At 37.2% G+C, this 20,709-nt stretch overlaps 2 protein-coding genes across 2 annotated transcripts in view; both read right to left on the minus strand.

The window, feature by feature from the left end:
- The window catches only part of LOC139973626 (scavenger receptor cysteine-rich domain-containing protein DMBT1-like), a 32,915-nt gene extending 24,079 nt beyond the window's left edge, over nt 1-8,836 (minus strand). The window contains exons 1-5 of the mRNA XM_071980443.1: nt 8,654-8,836; nt 7,394-7,699; nt 5,941-6,246; nt 5,190-5,495; nt 4,255-4,560 (exon numbers count right to left, since the gene is read on the minus strand). Coding sequence (XP_071836544.1) covers nt 4,255-4,560; nt 5,190-5,495; nt 5,941-6,246; nt 7,394-7,699; nt 8,654-8,708 — 1,279 coding nt within the window. The 5' untranslated portion in view covers nt 8,709-8,836. The remainder of the gene's footprint in view (nt 1-4,254; nt 4,561-5,189; nt 5,496-5,940; nt 6,247-7,393; nt 7,700-8,653) is intronic.
- LOC139973940 (uncharacterized) overlaps nt 1-20,709 on the minus strand; it is a 120,935-nt gene that overhangs the window by 72,504 nt on the left and 27,722 nt on the right. The window contains exons 24-34 of the mRNA XM_071980832.1: nt 19,642-19,947; nt 18,880-19,185; nt 18,161-18,466; nt 17,467-17,772; nt 16,750-17,055; nt 15,926-16,231; nt 15,232-15,537; nt 14,515-14,820; nt 13,691-13,996; nt 12,972-13,277; nt 12,160-12,465 (exon numbers count right to left, since the gene is read on the minus strand). Of these exons, the coding sequence (XP_071836933.1) occupies nt 12,160-12,465; nt 12,972-13,277; nt 13,691-13,996; nt 14,515-14,820; nt 15,232-15,537; nt 15,926-16,231; nt 16,750-17,055; nt 17,467-17,772; nt 18,161-18,466; nt 18,880-19,185; nt 19,642-19,947 (3,366 nt within the window). The remainder of the gene's footprint in view (nt 1-12,159; nt 12,466-12,971; nt 13,278-13,690; nt 13,997-14,514; nt 14,821-15,231; nt 15,538-15,925; nt 16,232-16,749; nt 17,056-17,466; nt 17,773-18,160; nt 18,467-18,879; nt 19,186-19,641; nt 19,948-20,709) is intronic.

Raw genomic sequence — 20,709 nt, forward strand, 5'->3', positions numbered from 1 at the left:
TACCAAATCATTCAAACATGAGAGAGGGAACATATGCAGACTATTCAGGAATCTAGTGCTTTAAATTTGATAAATTAATTGGTTCATTTTCATCAGGAGTTGTGAAATTTAATTCCTGTTCACTTTACAAAAGCTTGTTATTATTATTGAAGTCATTTGTTACATATATATTTTCAACATGTTACTCCCAAGTCAGTGGTAGTTTATTATGCAATTTAGTTACTTCCTGTGTATACCGTTAAAACGTTATGATATTGTTATTTACAGGAATGTTAAATAAATTTTGGAATCTTGATACTATTTTCTTTTTCATTGTTTTTGAATGTCATCAGTGTTGTTATTCCTAACTTAATTGAGGAATTCTACCCCAAGTAAACATAGGGTGCAATCAGCTCTACCCCTTTACAAACAAGGCAATTTAACTGTTTGATTTACGCATTCCCCAAAACTGCTACAAATATATTGTGCAGTTTTGTTCATACACATAAACATCTTTTAGTGGGTGAATTTCTTTCACCGTAGCCTTTAAAGGCATTGAAGACTCGCCACAAACCGCGTGCGGCCAATCTGAAAAAGTTAACTCTCTGTTGCTTGCAAGTAACGTTTTGTTCGTGTTGCTACAAAATGCAGACAGTAATGAAACGTGATACCTTGTTATCTTTAGCAGGACCTGAGATGTCCATCGCTGTATGGTTTGTACACTGTGCTGTGGGTATTAACGGCAGCTGTATGTACTGACTGTACACTAGTGTCTAATTACCGACGGCAGCAAGCTGTGTGTATTTTCGGGGATCAATGGTGGTGTTTAACACTTCTGTTACACCTCATTTGAAACTATATAGGTCAAAGTACCGGCATTTAGACGTCATTTTTGCGAGAGTCTTCACACCCGTTATGTTTTTTTTTTTATGCAGCCGCACATTGGTTGAAAAATATTCTTGTAATATTACATGTCCTTGCCTAGCGTGGGATATCATGGTGGCTGTCTCGTATTCCATTTATGGTTGATGCAAAAGTTTTCATTATAAAGATGAATACATTGTGTGTCAGTTAATACATTTTGACAAGGGCGTAGGAACCGGGGGGCTGGGGGGCGCCAGCCCCCCCAGTGAAAAATGTGGAGGGGCGGAAGTATCATTCCGCCCCCCCGCTCCGCAAGTCAGAAAACCCCTTTCTCATTTCCAAATGAGAAAAAAAATCTCATTTGGAGCACCAAATTGCATCTAAGGCCATGTGAAAATAAAAAATTAAGTTTACAAAATGGAGTGGGTGTTGAAGTGTGCTATATTGCACCAAATTGCATCTGAGGCCACCTGGAAATGCAAAAAATTCCAAAGGGGGAGGGGGACACCCCTCCCCTTAGACCCCTCCCCCAGGCCGGCCATCAGTCTTCAGCCCCCCCCCCACTCGAAATTACCTTCCTACGCCACTGCATTTTGAGGATATTTGTACCAAGAAACACTTTGCGAAAAAAGCCTCCTAGATTGCCACTTTCCAGGCACTTGAGTAACATGTACAATTTCTTTATTTTGAGATCTCATGGTTTGAGAAATGTCCACTTAAACAAAACATGTCAATAACGCACTTGTACCTATTGTTACGTAAATAACCAGATATGAAAGCACTGCCATTAGGCCATTCTGATGGTACCTGTGGTTGCCTACTTATAAGGGTGGGTGGGTGGTTGGGGGTGGGCTGAACGGTTGGGCCCCGTAGGGTACGGGGTGTGGCAGTTCAGGTCAGTCTGTGTTTGGTTTGTGTCCTCCTCACACAAAAGCCTTCTGCATCATCATATCAACCAACCGTTAGAACTGATGACACTATTTTCGCCTGCTTTTTCTGAGATGTAAGGGCAGGTCTGGGTTCATGAGCGTCTATACTTTGCCCTTATCGGCTCAAGTTTCATGCATGAATAGTTACAATACCAGGATCAGGATTGGTCGTCTTTCGATGCCACTTCTTTTGCTTGAAGTTTGCACTTGTTTCCATGCGCACATGTACAATGTCCTAGTCATGTTAAAGATAAAAAATTGTTGGCATAAGAATTAAGTATTTAATTCACTATGTTCAAGTGGTATTACATGCGCACTAAAGATACCACAAAAACTGAGACTTGACAAATGGAAGTACTTTTATTACATATTACTTACAATGTGAATGTACATCACATTTAGGCGATTAATATGAAACACGTCCCGGGTGGGCCTTGGCTCGATTGTTATAAATGTAAGGACAATTTGATGGTTCTTCGAACCAAAAGTGGGGGGGGGGGGACATTTAGTGTTATGTGAGGGGACAGGCCCCTCCCTCTCCCCTTGTATTGTTGTCCATGCCTAATTTATTGTTTAGATTTGCAAAATAACGAATTATTATTTTTCGCTTGTAACTGCTATTACACTTGGAGGTGGCACATTTTCAAACGACATATTTGCCTGCGGGTAGCAGATGCTGTTGGCTATGAAGTCAGATCTTTAGTGAAGTGTTTGAACTGGGTACATATACATGGACTATTTTTATTGCGATTACGCTTAGTCGTGATAGTTGGTTAGAAGATGAGTTGGACTGCTATATGACCCTGTTTGGCCTCCTCTACTCACTTTCAAAAATATAAACCTGTGTCAATGTCTCACATGAGAAACTTACTGTTGATATAAATTTTCAAGCTTCAGTGAATTATGTGAATAGCATTCTTTGTAGTAATTTTGAAAGTGTATTTTAAAAGATGAGAAGGATAATTTAACTTCATAAAAGGTGTTCATGCAAATAAACATAGGAGACTCCTTCCAACTTACCTTGAACCAGTACCGTATAGGGCCATGCTATGACTAATGTTCTCTAACACACCACCATTTGTTAGACATGTTTGTAACTTAGGCAGAAGATTCAGTTAATATCAGACAACACTGTTGTGGGACAGTTCATAATAGAGGGCGATGTTGAACTTTTGCTATATTCACGTTTATACACAAATGAACCAAGAATAGATTCACTTTTTGGACAAATTATGTTTTGCTGTATATGAACTATAATAATCAAATTAAGCGTTTTGGAGTTTTTGAATGCATAATCACTTGTAGGACGACCAACAAGTGCACGTTACACAGAAAACTGACCCACAAATGCAGGTGTGTATTGTCCCACTTGTCCAACATATGTATGGCTAGTAAGAACATACATACGTACATACATACATACATACATACACGCATACATACACGCATACATACATACATACATACATACATACATACATACATACATACATACATACATACATACATACATACATACATACATACATACATACATACATACATACATACATACATACATACATACATACATACATACATACATACATACATACATACATACATACATACATACATACATACATACATACATACATACATACATACATACATACATACATACATACATACATACATACATACATACATACATACATACATACATACATACATACATACATACATACATACATACATACATACATACATACATACATACATACATACATACATACATACATACATACATACATACATACATACATACATACATACATACATACATACATACATACATACATACATACATACATACATACATACATACATACATACATACATACATACATACATACATACATACATACATACATACATACATACATACATACATACATACATACATACATACATACATACATACATACATACATACATACATACATACATACATACATACATACATACATACATACATACATACATACATACATACATACATACATACATATATATACATATAGAAGCTTATTCAATCATAAATGAAGCATTTAATATAGTAACTTTTCAACATCCCAAGAAAGAAGCCACCAAGATATAAGATCGATACTACAGCTTAGAACACATGCGATTGTTATCATCAGAGAACTGTCTTTCATGAGCACTCATGCGAGTATCCAAGCCTGGGTATAGGGTTTTAGTTTTTCTTTCACTCCATTAATACAACTGAGAAAGGCGGTTTGCCTGAAGTATAATTTTCTTCTGTAAACATTGCAATTGGCATGAATTTATCCGTTTTTCTTAATTGTTTGCTGTTTTTGTAACTTTGTTATTTTTATTATATCTTAATTAGCCAACACACGCCCATCTGGAAGTGTGTGGGTGCGCGGGAAGATGTGTGATGTAATTTGATGCTATGCCAGGTATAAATTCCTAACCTTACCTGTTTCACATCTTACTCCAGCGTCTTTATGATGCCCACAGTTGTGGTTTCCCCATTCTAACCTGCCACAGTGGTAAATATTACTTTCCAGACCGGAGCAAGACATTTCATTTAACCAAATCGGCCCAGACCCTTCACCAAAGGTCGTTCTACCCGTAGCTCTTCCAATATTACTATAGCCAAGTTGACGACATATAACGGATGCATGGTTGTCATCCCATCCATCATCGCAAATTGTACCCCACTCTCCATCATGGTAGATTTCTACTCGTCCTTCAAGAGAAAAGTTGCCTTCAACTAAGCGAACTGCAATTATAAAAACAATAATCATAATAATCATCATCATCGTCATCGTCATCGTCATCGTCATCGTCGTCATCATCATCATCATCATCATCATCATCATCATCATCATCATCATCATCATCATCATCATCATCATCATCATCATCATCATCATCATCATCATCATCATCATCATCATCATCATCATCATCATCATCATCATCATCATCATCATCATCATCATCATCATCATCATCATCATCATCATCATCATCATCATCATCATCATCATCACATATAGTTGTCCGCTATCTTGTTGTCATTAAATGATCGGATTAAATTTAAGTTTCTTCTTTTCACTAAGAAAATGTCATTGAATTAACCCAAATAGGTTAACTTATGCATTGTTTTATTCCAGTGTACGTGTCACACCTGACATTTTTATTGATTTATTATTTTGGGTTGTAAAAATAATGCATATAGCAGTAACTCTCTATTGGAAGACATGCACTTATCTCTTAGATTAATCAGTTTAAAATGTTTTGATCGATCTAGTCAAGTATGACGTAGTCGCACCACAAATTCACTGTCTGCAAAATGGATCTCATGAAAGGCACACGAAGTATCTTCTACTCTTATTTTAATCTTACCGGTATCACAAGAAACTCCAGCATATTCACTATGATCACAGTTGTATTCTCCCCACCTACTACTCCCAATGTTTTCAATAATTTGTCTCGATCCAGAGTAAGAAACTTCGTCCAACAGATTTTGGTCTGAAGCTTCACCAAATTGTGCACTTTGCCAGCCTATTCCGAATTCTCCATAACCAAGTTGACGACAGACTAGCGATGCATTATTGTCATCCCATTCTTCATCACATATTGTACCCCACTGACCATCGTGGTATACTTTTACAAGGCCTTCTCGTGGACTAATCCCACCGACCAGTCGCACTGTACAAAAATCAGAAACAATATATTTATGTCTCTTTATATGAAAGAAAGTATTTTGATATGGTGGGAATGGATAAAGGACATGTGCGGCGCCTTGAGATGAATGAATTGATTATGAGAAATAAGAAATAGTAGACCAAACATGTTAACTAATCGGAAATACTGCTAAACTTTCAATAATTACTTTACCATTATATACTGGTTTAACGCCCATTCCGCTTTTTATTATTATTATACAACTGTCGATATCTCTTCTGCAGATATCATCATTTTCAACTTTGACAGGTCCAATGAAACAGCATTATATTGAAGGATTACTTATTTGGCACAGGTGGCATTCCTTGCTGATAGAAGACATTGAAACGAATTCATCGTCGTTCCTTAGAGGAATGACAAGCATCGTTGGTGAATAATGTTACAATGCGGTTAGGTCCTTTTACCGTACCTGTACCACAATGAACTGCAAGATCTTCATGATGACCACAATTGTGTATATCCCATCCACTGCTCCTACAGTTTTCAATATGACTTTCAGATCCAGTACATGCAACATCATCCAGCCAAATTGGGCCTGAGCTTACTTCATATTTTGAGGTTTGCAATGCAGTTCCGATGCCTCCATAACCTAGTTGACGACATATTACGGATGTACCATTGTCATCCCATCCGTGATCACATATTGTCCCCCACAGACCATCGTGGTACACTTCTACCCGGCCTTCTCGGGGACTGGTACCACCAACCAGACGCACTGTATAAAATTCAGCAAACAATATAACTTTGACTCTCTCTTTATATTTATGAAAGTATTGTGATATGGTAGCCTTGGCTAAAGGACATGTGCGACGCGTTAAGATCAATGGTTTGATTATAATTTCCTTCTCCATTAGATCCCCCCCCCAACCAGGCGCACTGCAATGAAATAAAAAAAAATATTAAATCTAACATATTGATACCCTTTATGGAATTATTAATCAATCAATTAAATCATTTACAGTTTTTCACACGATACGCTGGAAGGGAAGTATATAATTCCGAAACAGTGGACCAGATTCCCACTGTTTCGTTTTCTTAGAATAATCACACATCACTGAGAAGGTTGCATGTGGCACACCCATGCCATCATACTAACTAGTCATAACGTATGGCAATTGTTGTGTCCTATACGTGTTGAATGCTGATTGCGTGACTTCAAATAGTTGTTGTCTTTTAATACCACATAGCATTGCTGACATCGTCCCTCGGCTAAATAAATTATATGTTTTTGGAATCGAGAATTGACAATGATATTTGAGCTCTCTGGTGTCTTGTTGGTAACGAATGAACACACAATGCATATGTCATAGACTATGTTTATTAAACAGTACTATGATATACACATATACATCAATCCATAATATTGAAGTTGCTGCTCGTCAAAAGAGTTACCTGCATAGTACATATATGTAGAATGTAAACTACTATGAAAACAGTAAACCGGTTTAAACAAAGAACAAGGTTACCGTTTTGTCCCAGAAAACACTTACCGTCCAAATGTGTAATATTTTGAAAATTACATGGTTTATGAACTGATTATTAAAATCACGTGTTGGAATTACAGTTCTCCTGAACATACGTGGCGATAGTATGCATATATATATATATATATATAAATAGATAGATAGAGAGATAGATAGACAGATAGATAGAGAGACAGACAGACAGACAGACAGACAGACAGACAGACAGACAGACAGACAGACAGACAGACAGACAGACAGATAGACAGATAGACAGATAGATAGATAGATAGATAGATAGATAGATAGATAGATAGATAGATAGATAGATAGATAGATAGATAGATAGATAGATAGATAGATAGATATGAATATATATATTTATATTCCCATACGTACATGTGTTACAACTGACACCAGCGTCTTCATCGTGTCCACATTTGTTATTTCCCCATTTTAACCTGTCACAGTGATGAATGTTACTTTCCAGACCTGAACAAGACATTTCATTTAACCAGATCTGCCCAGAACCTGCCCCGAAAGTCGCATTGTCTCTGGAAATACCTATATCACTATAACCAAGTTGGCGACATATAACTGAAGCGTCCTTGTCATCCCATCCATGATCACATATTGTCCCCCATTGATCATCGTGATAGAGTTCTATGCGTCCTTCTTGAGGAAAAGCGCCTCCGACTAAACGTACTGCAATGGCAATAACATATGAAGAGGATCAAATTCTAGTTATCTGTGTTGATGCTACCATTGGCAATTTTAAAAACTGCTGGAAACTTTTAAACTTCATCACAACCCCCGACAATTTTAACAACTGACAAACACTGATGTAATAAACAAAATCTCCAGTTAACGTATTACTGACTGTATAATGCCCATTTACGGTAACATATGGATATTTTTTGTCGTAATTATATAAAACTGACAAGCCGTAACAATCACATATATTGATACTTCACACTTTACGCATCAGGGAAATAAAACAATCATGATGTCATATGTGTTTTTATAATACAGAAGTATTATCAAAGACAGAAATAAGAACTGCCAACAAAGTTAAGCGCAACAAAGGAACGGTAAAAGAAATAAAAGATGTGCTAAAGGATTAACGGATGTGTGGATAAACTCTGAGGGGTGTAAATAAGGGATGAAAGTAGTAATGGGGATGAAAAGGAAGGAAAATTAAATAGGGAGGAGAACCGAACGTCAAGCTCTTCGTCTTTGCTTTTGCTCTAATAATTTTAATATTATTTATCATTCACAGTACTATCTTATTGTCAGACGACACCTGAACAGAAGAGTTCAACAAGCAATTCAAAGAGACATCTAATATCATTGATCTCATTTTTGCAGACTCTGTAGTATATCCAGTATATAGTTGAATCCAAAACTACTTTCAAGAAACGTGTCCATTGCCACATACTAACAGTCTACACATTCATGACTAAAACTCCAGTCGGGCGACATTTCAACCTTAATACCCACCTCTATTTTGGATATGATCCTTAAAGTCATTACATTTCTAGGTAAGAGCCCAAATACGTCTACACAAAAAGTATTAAGTTGACTAGCGCAACCTCTTTCCTTAAGGAATTAATACATAAACCTCTAACACGTTGACATTGTTTCATCTTGCAATCATACCTGTACCACAGTGAACAGATGCATCTTGACTATGTCCACAATTATGCTCCCCCATGCAATGCTCCCACAATCTTCAATTTGCAGTTCTGATCCAGAGCAAGCGATATCATCAAGCCAAATTTGATCTGAACCTCTGCCAAATTTTGCACTTTGCCATCCAGTTCCAACGTCTCCATAACCAAGTTGACGACATATAACTGATGCATCGTTGTCATCCCATCCGTCATCACATATTGTCCCCCACTGACCGTCGTGATAAACTTCTACTCGACCTTCTCGGGGATGTATTCCGCCAACCAGTCGTACTGTAGTAAATAAATACCAGGAACTGGCATATAAATTTCCGAATAGCTTGATGAACTTTACGGTGGTAGTATACTGGCAATAGCGTTAGTAGTACATGTTTTCAAACGTGTGCGGCTTTCCCCGAGTAAGTTTCAAAGGATTGAATGAGGAATATCTGTTTTACACTCGAGCTAGGTTACAAAATTAAACGATATTTGTCTATGGTTAATTGCGATGAGCTTTTATTTATGTTCTCCACGAACCTGATCACCTTGAGATATTTAATTGTTTATTAATTGTCCATCGAATCTATCTAGTGTCTTGAAATGAACTGGGAATAATTATAACTTTCTGTATTCAGTTCATCTGGAAATGTTTTCAAAAGTTGCCATGCGAGGATTTCCTCCAATACCAGTAGTCTAAATATCAAAACCTAAACGTATGACGATATCATATAATGCACACTCATGTATGTTACGATAAACACACTTTCACCGTATTGTGTAATTAATTAATGCAAAAGTGTAGAAATGCGTGCGACGATTTTAATCCTCTTATCACACCTGACCAACACGAAACTGAGGAATCTTCATGATGTTCTAAATTGTGCACCCCATTCATTGTCCCGCATTCTTCAATATGTTGTTTTGATCCAGAGCAAGCAACTTCATCCAAAATAATTGGTCCAATCCTCGACCACACTTTGCACATAAAGCTAAACTTGCAAGCGATGTTGGAAATATGTAGGCAATAAGTCGACTGGAAGGAACCTGCTAAAAAGTACACAGATAACATTGCCATTCCATTGCTTTTAATCAGAGGGAACTTAATTTTCATTAATGATTTATGTTGCACCTTGTTTTTTGCTCAAAGAAAAGAAATAACATTTTCGGAATGAAATATGTCGTTGTGACTTCACTCATCCAACCTTACCTGTTCTACAAGAAACAGAAGCATCTTCAACATGTCCACAATCGTGCTCTCCCCAATAATGGCTCCCGCATTCTTCAATATGTTGTTCTGATCCAAAGCAAGCCACATCATCCAACCAAATTGGGTCCGAGCCTTCACCAAATTTTGCACTTTGCCATCCAACTCCTTCGCCTCCGTAATCAAGTTGACGACATATAACAGATGCATCGTTGTCATCCCATCCGTCATCACATATTGTTCCCCACTGACCATCGTGGTAGACTTCTACCCGACCTTCTTGCAGAGAAACACCACCAACTAGACGCACTGCAGTAAATTAAAAAGAAATGAATGCGGGACTTAAATTACCACTTTTCCCATTTTCTATGAAGATGGTTGAATTACTCTTCGGAAACATTACGCGTGTTTTGATCTTAATAGAAATTTACTAACTTTATTAGAGGAAGACATGACTTTTGTACATAGAAAGCTAAGCTTGCAAACGATGTTGTAAATATACCATTGACAGTCAGTTAAGGCATTTGGGTGGAACCTACTTACAAGTAGATATATGTCATTTACCATTCCATTGCCTTTAATCATACAGAACGTAACTTTGATGTTTAAATCATATTTCCTCTGTCTTATACCTGCAATCCATTCACAATGTTTTTGCTCAAAGAAAATAACTAAATTTTTTGGAAGGAATTATCTTGTTCTGACTTTACTCATCCAATCGTACCTGTTCTACAAGAAACAGAAGCATCTTCACCATGTCCACATTCGTGCGTTCCCCAATCATTGCTCCCGCATTCTTCAATATGTTGTTCTGATCCAGAGCAAGTCACATTGTCCAACCAAGTTGTGTGTGAGCCTTGACCAATTTTTACACTTTGCCATCGAACTCCGATGCCTCCATAACCAAGTTGACGACATATAACTGATGCATCGTTGTCATCCCATCCGTCATCACATATTGTTCCCCACTGACCATCGTGGTAAACTTCTACCCGACCCTCTAGCAGAGAAACACCACCAACCAGCCGCACTATAATAAATTAAAGGATAAAGAGACCATGGTGGTAACTTTTTATTGGACTTTTTTGAAGACTAACCTCCAAAACAGGCCTACTAAAGTCATTTAAATCAAACTGTATATATTAAATCAAACTGTGAGTGTGTGAATATATATATATATATATATATATATATATATATATATATGTATATATATATATATATATATATCACTGAACACTAGTTTCGTTGCGTTTGCAAATTCTCATATGCCTAGAATACAGAATGAAGATGTTAATCTTGAGGTGTTCTGACAAAATTTTCAGTAGTATTTCAAAAAATGGCATATGTATGGGTACTAAGTATATGATGAAAGTAGGCCTACATTAATTTATGACCTGATTTAAATAATCACAACGGATACTGTAAAACACTGCAATTGGAGCGATATTATATGATTGTTTAGACAACTGCGGTATAAACTATGAAGGTATTATACATTACAAGATAAGGTAGCTTATTGGAACGAATTCATCGTTCCTAACATGGTTAGAATAATTGTCATTTGTTGCTAATATTTTACTTCTATAAGTTTACCTGTCCCACAAGAAACAGAAACATCATCACCATGTCCACAACTGTGCACTCCCCAATCATTGGTCCCGCATTCTTCAATATGCTGTTCTAATCCAGAGCAATCAACATCCTCCAACCAGATTGGGTGTGATCCTTCACCAAATTTAGCACTTTGCCATCCAACTCCGATGTCTCCATAACCAAGTTGACGACATATAACCGATGCATCGTTGTCATCCCATCCGTCATCACATATTGTTCCCCACTGACCATGGTGATACACTTCTACTCGACCTTCTTGCAGAGAAATGCCACCAACCAGGCGCACTGCCGTAAACGAAATAGAAATGATTAAGTGTCCAAAATTCTAACTCTTCATATTTTCATTGAAAATGGGCGTATACTTCTTTGGGAACATTACGCGTGTTGTGATCATAAAAAGAGGAAGACATTATTTGCGTTCATGGATTGCTAAACTTACAAGCGATGTTGGAAACATGTAAGCGATTAATCGACTGGAAGGAACCTGCTAACAAGTAAACAAATGACATTTGCCATTGCATTGCCTTAATCAGACGGAACGTAGCTTTAATGTTTAAATCATATATGTTTTATCCCGTATACTACAATAAAACCACCATGTTTTTTGCTCAAAGAAAAGAAATCAATTTTTCGGAATAAAATATGTCGTTCCGACTTCACTCATCCAACCGTACCTGTTCTACAAGAAACAGATGCATCTTCACCATGCCCACAATCGTGCGCTCCCCAATCATTGCTCCCGCATTCTTCAATATGTTGTTCTGATCCAGAGCAAGCAACATCATGCAACCAAATTGGGTCTGATCCTTCACCAAATTTTGCACTTTGCCATCCAACTCCGATGCCTCCATAACCAAGTTGACGACATATAACTGATGCATCGTTGTCATCCCATCCGTCATCACATATTGTTCCCCACTGACCATCGTGGTACACTTCTACCCGACCTTCTTGCAGAGAAACACCACCAACTAGGCGCACTGCAATAAATAAACAGGAATATCGGACCATCGTGTTAAACCTTTACTCTTACTGCGCTAGAACTAAGCCTACAAATTAAGCCGACTGTGTTAATTTAAATCAAAACGTTGAAGGTATTTATGTTCGTTGCAATGATATAATACCTACGAGTTGTTTTGTGGCATTTACAATTTTCCATGTGCCTAATTTACAGATTTAAGACCTTCATATCGCGGTGTTCAGACACAATTTGTAATCAAATTTCAGACAAAACGCATATTTATGGGTATCAGGTGTATTAGCGTTATTAAGACTGTATTAATGTATGACTTGATGTAGTAAATCACAACGGAAATTTAAATGACAACAAATGTAGCGTTATTATCATGACTGTTTAGATAATGGCGGTAATAACCATTAAGTTATTTAAATTTATTACATAAAGTAGTTTATTAGAAACATAGAGTCCTTCCTTATAGGGTCAACTAATTTCCATCTTGTTAATATTTTACGTCAGTAATCTTACCTATTCCACAGGAAACAGAAGCATCGGCACCATGAACACAATTGTGAGCTCCCCAATCATTGTTCCCGCATGCTTCAATATATTTTTCTGATCCAGAGCAAGCAACATCATCCAGCCAAATTGGGTCTGAGCCTTCACCAAATTTTGCACTTTGCCATCCAACTCCGATGCCTTCATAACCAAGTTGACGACATATAACTGATGCATCGTTGTCATCCCATGCGTCATCACATATTGTTCCCCACTGACCATGGTGATACACTTCTACTCGACCTTCTTGCAGAGAAACACCACCAACCAGGCGCACTGCCGTAAACGAAAAGGAAATATTTAAGGGACCAAAATTCTCAACATCACTATTTTCTTTGAAGATGCTTGTTTACTTCTTCTGGACTATTACTTGTGCTTGATCTTTAAACAATTTTTCTAATATTCTTAGAGTAAGACATAACGTTTGTACATAGAAAGCTAAACTTCCAAGCGATGCTGTAAATATGCAAGTGGTAGTCAATTGAGTCGTCTGGATGGGACCTGTTAAGAAATAAACAAATATCATTTAATATTTCATTGCCTTAAATCAGAGACACGTAACATTAATGTTAAGTCAAATATAATTTATGTAACATACAGCAATATGATCATCACTTTTTTCCTCAAAGAAAACAACTTAATCTTTCTTCATGAAATATAATGTTCTGATTTTAATCATCAAGCCGTACCTGTTCTACAAGAAACAGAAGCATCTTCATCGTGTGAACAATCGTGCGTTCCCCAATCAGTGCTCCCGCATTCTTCAATATGTTGCTCTGATCCAGAGCAAGCAACAGCATCCAACCATATTGGGTCAGATCCTTGACCAAATTTAGCACTTTGCCATCCAACTGCGATGCCTTCATAACCAAGTTGACGACATATAACTGATGCATCGTTGTCATCCCATCCGTCATCACATATCGTTCCCCACTGACCATCGTGGTACACTTCTACCCGACCTTCTTGCAGAGAAACACCACCAACCAGCCGCACTATAATAAATTAAAGGATAAACGCACCATCGTGTTAAACCATCACTCAGCCTTTTAGCAGAGTAGGACTAAAAACTAGGCGTACTGTAGCTATGTAAATCAAATCGTTTTAGACATTTATGTTCTTTGCAATTATATAATACTTACGACTTGTTTTGTGGCATTTACAATTTTCCATGTGCCTAGTTTACAACATGACGACGTCATCTTCCGGTGTTCAGACACAATGTTCAATCTTATTTCAAACAAAGCACATATTAATGGGTATCAGGTGTATTAAGGTTAGTATACCTTTATTAATTAAATAATTGATTAAATAATTGATTTGATTATGAACATCTATGATGCAAATGACATCAACTTTAGCGCAAGTATCAAGGTTCTTTAGATCACGGCGGTATAAACTATAAAGTTATTATAAATATAAGATAAGGCAGTTTACTGAAAACATTTCATTCTTTCTGATAGAATCAAAATAATTTTCATCTGTTGCTAATATTTTGATTCTGTAATCTTACCTGTCCCACATGAAACAGAAGCATCGTCACCATGTCTACAAGTGTGCGCTCCCCAATCATTGCTAACGCATTTTTCAATATAATCTTCTGATCCAGAGCAAGCAACATCTTTCAACCAAATTGGGTCTGATCCTTCACCAAATTTGGCACTTTGCCATCCAACTCCGACGCCTCCATAACCAAGTTGACGGCATATAACTGATGCATCGTTGTCATCCCATCCGTCATCACATATTGTTCCCCACTGACCATCGTGGTATACTTCTACACGACCTTCTTGCAGAGAAAAACCACCAACCAGCCGCACTGCAGCAAATGAAAATGAAATGCTTAAGTGACCAATATTGTTACAATTAATTTTCTTCGAAAGTGGTTGTAGACTTTTCATACAACATGATTTGTACTTGATCTTTAAAGAATTACTAAATTTTGATAGGAAGATATAACTTTAGTACATATAAAGCTATACTTTTAAGCAAGCGATACTGTGGATATCCAAATGATAGTCATCCAAGTCGTTTGGATGGAACCTGCTAACAAGTAAACAAATGTCATTTCCGATTTCATTGCCTTTAATCAGACGGAACAACCTTTAACATTTAAATCATATATTCTCCAAGTAACATACTTCGACCAAATTACCATTTTCTGCTCAAAGAATATAACCGAGTTTTCTATATAAAATTTGTTGTTCTTATTTTACTCATCAAAGGGTACCTGTTCTACATGAAACAGAAGCATCTTCACTATGTACGCAACTGTGCGCTCCCCAATTATTTCTCTCGCATTCTTCGATATGTTGTTCTGATCCAAAGCAAGTAACATTTTCCAACCAAATTCGGTCTGAGCCTTGACCAAAGTTTGAACTTTGCCATCCAGCTCCAATGCCTCCATAACCAAGTTGACGACATATAACTGACGCATCGTTGTCATCCCATTCGTCATCACAAATTGTTCCCCACTCTCCATCGTGGTACACTTCTACCCGACCTTCCTGCATAGAAACACCACCAGCTAGGCGCACTGCAATAAATTGAAAAGATTAAGGGTCCATCGGGTTAAACTGTTACTCGACGTTCTGCACTAAGCCTGCAAAACAGGCGTACTGTAGTCATTTAAATCACACCGTTTAAGGAATTATGTTCTTTGAAAATATATAATACTTGGGACTTGCATTGTGGCGTTTCCAAATTTACATGTTCCTAGTTTACAGAATGAAGATGTTCATCTTGCGATGTTCAGATACATATTTTAATCTTTTTTCAAGAAAATGTATGTTCATGGGTAGAAAGATATGTAAAGGTAAGTAGGCCTGTATTTATTAATGACTTGATTTACTTAATTACAGCTTTTCCTAATCGTATAATAATCATTTTTATCTGTTGCTAATATTTTAATTCTGAACTCTTACCTGTCCCGCAAGAAACAGAAGCATCGTTACCATGTCCACAATTGTGCACTCCCCAATCAGTGCTCCCGCATTCTTCAATATGTTGTTCTAATCCAGAGCAAGTCACATTATCGAACCAAATTGGGTCTGATCCTTCACCAAATTTGGCACTTTGCCATCCAACTCCGATGCCTTCATAACCAAGTTGACGACATATAACTGATGCATCGTTGTCATCCCATCCGTCATCACATATCGTTCCCCACTGACCATCGTGGTACACTTCTACCCGACCTTCTTGCAGAGAAACACCACCAACCAGCCGCACTATAATAAATTAAAGGATAAACGCACCATCGTGGTAAACCTTTACTCAGCCTTTTAGCAGAGTAGGACTAAAAATTAGGCGTGCTGTAGCTATGTAAATCAAATCGTTTTAGACATTTATGTTCTTCGCAATTATATGATACTTACGACTTGTTTTGTGGCATTTACAATTTTCCATGTGCCTAGTTTACAACATGACGACGTCATCTTCCGGTGTTCAGACACAATGTTCAATCTTATTTCAAACAAAGCACATATTAATGGGTATCAGGTGTATTAAGGTTAGTATACCTTTATTAATTAAATAATTGATTAAATAATTGATTTGATTATGAACATCTATGATGCAAATGACATCAACTTTAGCGCAAGTATCAAGGTTCTTTAGATCACGGCGGTATAAACTATAAAGTTATTATAAATATAAGATAAGGCAGTTTACTGAAAACATTTCATTCTTTCTGATAGAATCAAAATAATTTTCATCTGTTGCTAATATTTTGATTCTGTAATCTTACCTGTCCCACATGAAACAGAAGCATCGTCACCATGTCTACAAGTGTGCGCTCCCCAATCATTGCTAACGCATTTTTCAATATAATCTTCTGATCCAGAGCAAGCAACATCTTTCAACCAAATTGGGTCTGATCCTTCACCAAATTTGGCACTTTGCCATCCAACTCCGACGCCTCCATAACCAAGTTGACGGCATATAACTGATGCATCGTTGTCATCCCATCCGTCATCACAAATTGTTCCCCACTGACCATCGTGGTATACTTCTACACGACCTTCTTGCAGAGAAAAACCACCAACCAGCCGCACTGCAGCAAATGAAAATGAAATGCTTAAGTGACCAATATTGTCACAATTAATTTTCTTCGAAAGTGGTTGTAGACTTTTCATACAACATGATTTGTGCTTGATCTTTAAAGAATTACTAAATTTTGATAGGAAGATATAACTTTAGTACATATAAAGCTATACTTTTAAGCAAGCGATACTGTGGATATCCAAATGATAGTCATCCAAGTCGTTTGGATGGAACCTGCTAACAAGTAAACAAATGTAATTTCCGATTTCATTGCCTTTAATCAGACGGAACAACCTTTAACATTTAAATCATATATTCTCCATGTAACATACTTCGACCAAATTACCATTTTCTGCTCAAAGAATATAACCGAGTTTTCTATATAAAATTTGTTGTTCTTATTTTACTCATCAAAGGGTACCTGTTCTACATGAAACAGAAGCATCTTCACTATGTACGCAACTGTGCGCTCCCCAATTATTTCCCTCGCATTCTTCGATATGTTGTTCTGATCCAAAGCAAGTAACATTTTCCAACCAAATTCGGTCTGAGCCTTGACCAAAGTTTGAACTTTGCCATCCAACTCCAATGCCTCCATAACCAAGTTGACGACATATAACTGATGCATCGTTGTCATCCCATTCGTCATCACAAATTGTTCCCCACTCTCCATCGTGGTACACTTCTACCCGACCTTCCTGCATAGAAACACCACCAACTAGGCGCACTGCAATAAATTGAAAAGATTAAGGGTCCATCGGGTTAAGCTGTTACTCGACGTTCTGCACTAAGCCTACAAAACAGGCGCACTGTAGTCATTTAAATCACACCGTTTAAGGAATTATGTTCTTTGAAAATATATAATACTTGGGACTTGCATTGTGGCGTTTCCAAATTTACATGTTCCTAGTTTACAGAATGAAGATGTTCATCTTGCGATGTTCAGATACATATTTTAATCTTTTTTCAAGAAAATGTATGTTCATGGGTAGAAAGATATGTAAAGGTTAGTAGGCCTGTATTTATTAATGACTTGATTTACTTAATTACAGCCTTTCCTAATCGTATAATAATCATTTTTATCTGTTGCTAATATCTTAATTCTGAACTCTTACCTGTCCCGCAAGAAACAGAAGCATCGCTACCATGTCCACAAATGTGCACTCCCCAATCAGTGCTCCCGCATTCTTCAATATGTTGTTCTAATCCAGAGCAAGTCACATTACCGAACCAAATTGGGTCTGATCCTTCACCAAATTTGGCACTTTGCCATCCAACTCCGATGCCTTCATAACCAAGTTGACGACATATAACTGATGCATCGTTGTCATCCCATCCATCATCACATATTGTTCCCCACTGACCATCGTGGTACACTTCTACCCGACCTTCCTGCATAGAAACACCACCAACCAGACGCACTGCAGTAAATGGAAAGGATATGATTAAAGAACCAAAATTCTCAACTTTCCTTTTTTCTTTGAAGTTGGCTAGAAGCTTATCTGGGAACATTTCTCGAGCTTGGCTCAAAAGAATTTTCTTAATATTTTACAGAAAGATATTACATGTGTACATAGAAAGCTTAGCTTGTAAGCGATGATGTTAACATGCAAGTGATAGTCAATAAAGTAGTCTGGGTGGGACCTGCTAACAAGTAACCAAATAACATGGCCATTCCACTGCCTTTAATCAGACGGGCCGTAACGTTAATTTTCAAATCATATCTTCGTTATGTGCTAATACTGCAACAAGATCACTATGTTTTTGCTCAAAGAAAATAACTCAAGTTTTCTAAATAAAATTAGTCGTTTTGAGTTTACTCATCCAACCGTACCTGTCCTACAAGAAACAGAAGCATCTTCACCATGTCCACAATTTTCATCTCCCCAATCCTTGCTTTGACAAGCCTCAATATGTTGTTCTGATCCAGAGCAAGCAACATTATCTAACCAAATTGGGTCTGATCCTTCACCAAATTTGGCACTTTGCCATCCAACTCCGACGCCTCCATAACCAAGTTGACGACATATAACTGATGCATCGTTGTCATCCCATCCGTCATCACATATTGTTCCCCACTGACCATCGTGGTACACCTCTACCCGACCTTTTTGCAGAGAAACACCACCATTTAGACGTACTGCAATAAATGAAAAGAAAGATATCATCGTGGTAAACTTCTACTAGACTTTCTCGTTGACTAGTCCAACCAACCAGGCGTACTTGCGATTATATAATTGTAACGACTTGAATTGCTGGCGTTTCCAAAGTTCCATGTGCGTAGTTTACAGAATGTAGACATCATCTTGCGTTGTTCAGACACAATGTTCAATCGTATTTCAAACAAAGCACATATTAATGGGTATCAGGTGTATTAAGGTTAGTATACCTTTATTAATTAAATAATTGATTTAATTAATAACATCGATGACGTAAATGACATCAACTTTAGCGCAAGTATCAAGGTTGTTTATATCACGGCGGTATAAACTATTAAGTTATTATAAATATAAGATAAGGTAGGTTATTGCAAACATTTCGTTTTTTTCTGATAGTATCAAAATAATTTTCATCTGTTATCATTCTGTAATCTTACCTGTCCCACATGAAACAGAAGCATCTTTACCATGTTCACAACTGTGCGCTTCCCAATCATTGCTAACGCATTCTTCGATATAATCTTCTGATCCAGAGCAAGCAACATTATTCAACCAAATTGGGTCTGATCCTTGACCAAATTTTGCACTTTGCCATCCAATTCCAATGCCTTCATAACCAAGTTGACGGCATACCACGGATGCGTCGTTGTTATCCCATCCGTCTCCACATATTGTTCCCCACCGACCGTCGTGGTAAATTTTTGCTCGACCTTCACTTGGAACATTTCCATCAACCAGACGTACTGTAGTAATTCAAAGAGAAAAAGTATCATGTTCGCAGCAAGTTTATTTTATCCACGAAAGGTGTATGCTTACTTTCTTAACATGTTTGTGTTTTCTCTTTCACCAACCCCACCCACCAGGTGAATTACTGCAATAATATGAATGCTTTCATATATTGTGAAGCTGTTTGTTTAAATAGTATCACTACTGTAAATAATTGTGTACATGGACTATAATATTTACATGCCGTTACGTATAGAAACTGTCCAAGCTACGTATCAACATATTTTAATAGCAGGACTGTTCCACAAATCGTACGTTGCCCTTACACATATAAGTATGTCTACGTTAAAGGTCTTTTAGATGCAATTTACATCTGTGACAAGGAAAAGAAGTACACATAATTCAATACCTCTGGCAAATCCTCGAAAGATATATTACCCTATCAAATTGGACATGCGCCATACAATGTAATGTTTACAGCAGTCCATACGATTCCATAACCAAGTTAAAGGCAAAGTTCGGATGTAACCGTGTCATTTCCACTCTTTATAAACGTTGTAACCCCATCGTGATAAGCTCAACTACGCATACATATTATACTACTTAAGTTACGAAGCGAAATATACGATATTGTAACGTGAATTTTATTAATCATGAATTGCCCCCCCCCCCTTATCTAACAAACTAATGCAGATATCCTAGTAGTATAGGGTATCCAAGGAACAATTTTGGAAGTTCGGTGAAATTAAAGAATTGTTGAGCATACGTTCATAATACGT

This window comes from Apostichopus japonicus, chromosome 9 (genome assembly GCF_037975245.1).
Source record: "Apostichopus japonicus isolate 1M-3 chromosome 9, ASM3797524v1, whole genome shotgun sequence".
NCBI lineage: Eukaryota > Metazoa > Echinodermata > Holothuroidea > Aspidochirotida > Stichopodidae > Apostichopus > Apostichopus japonicus.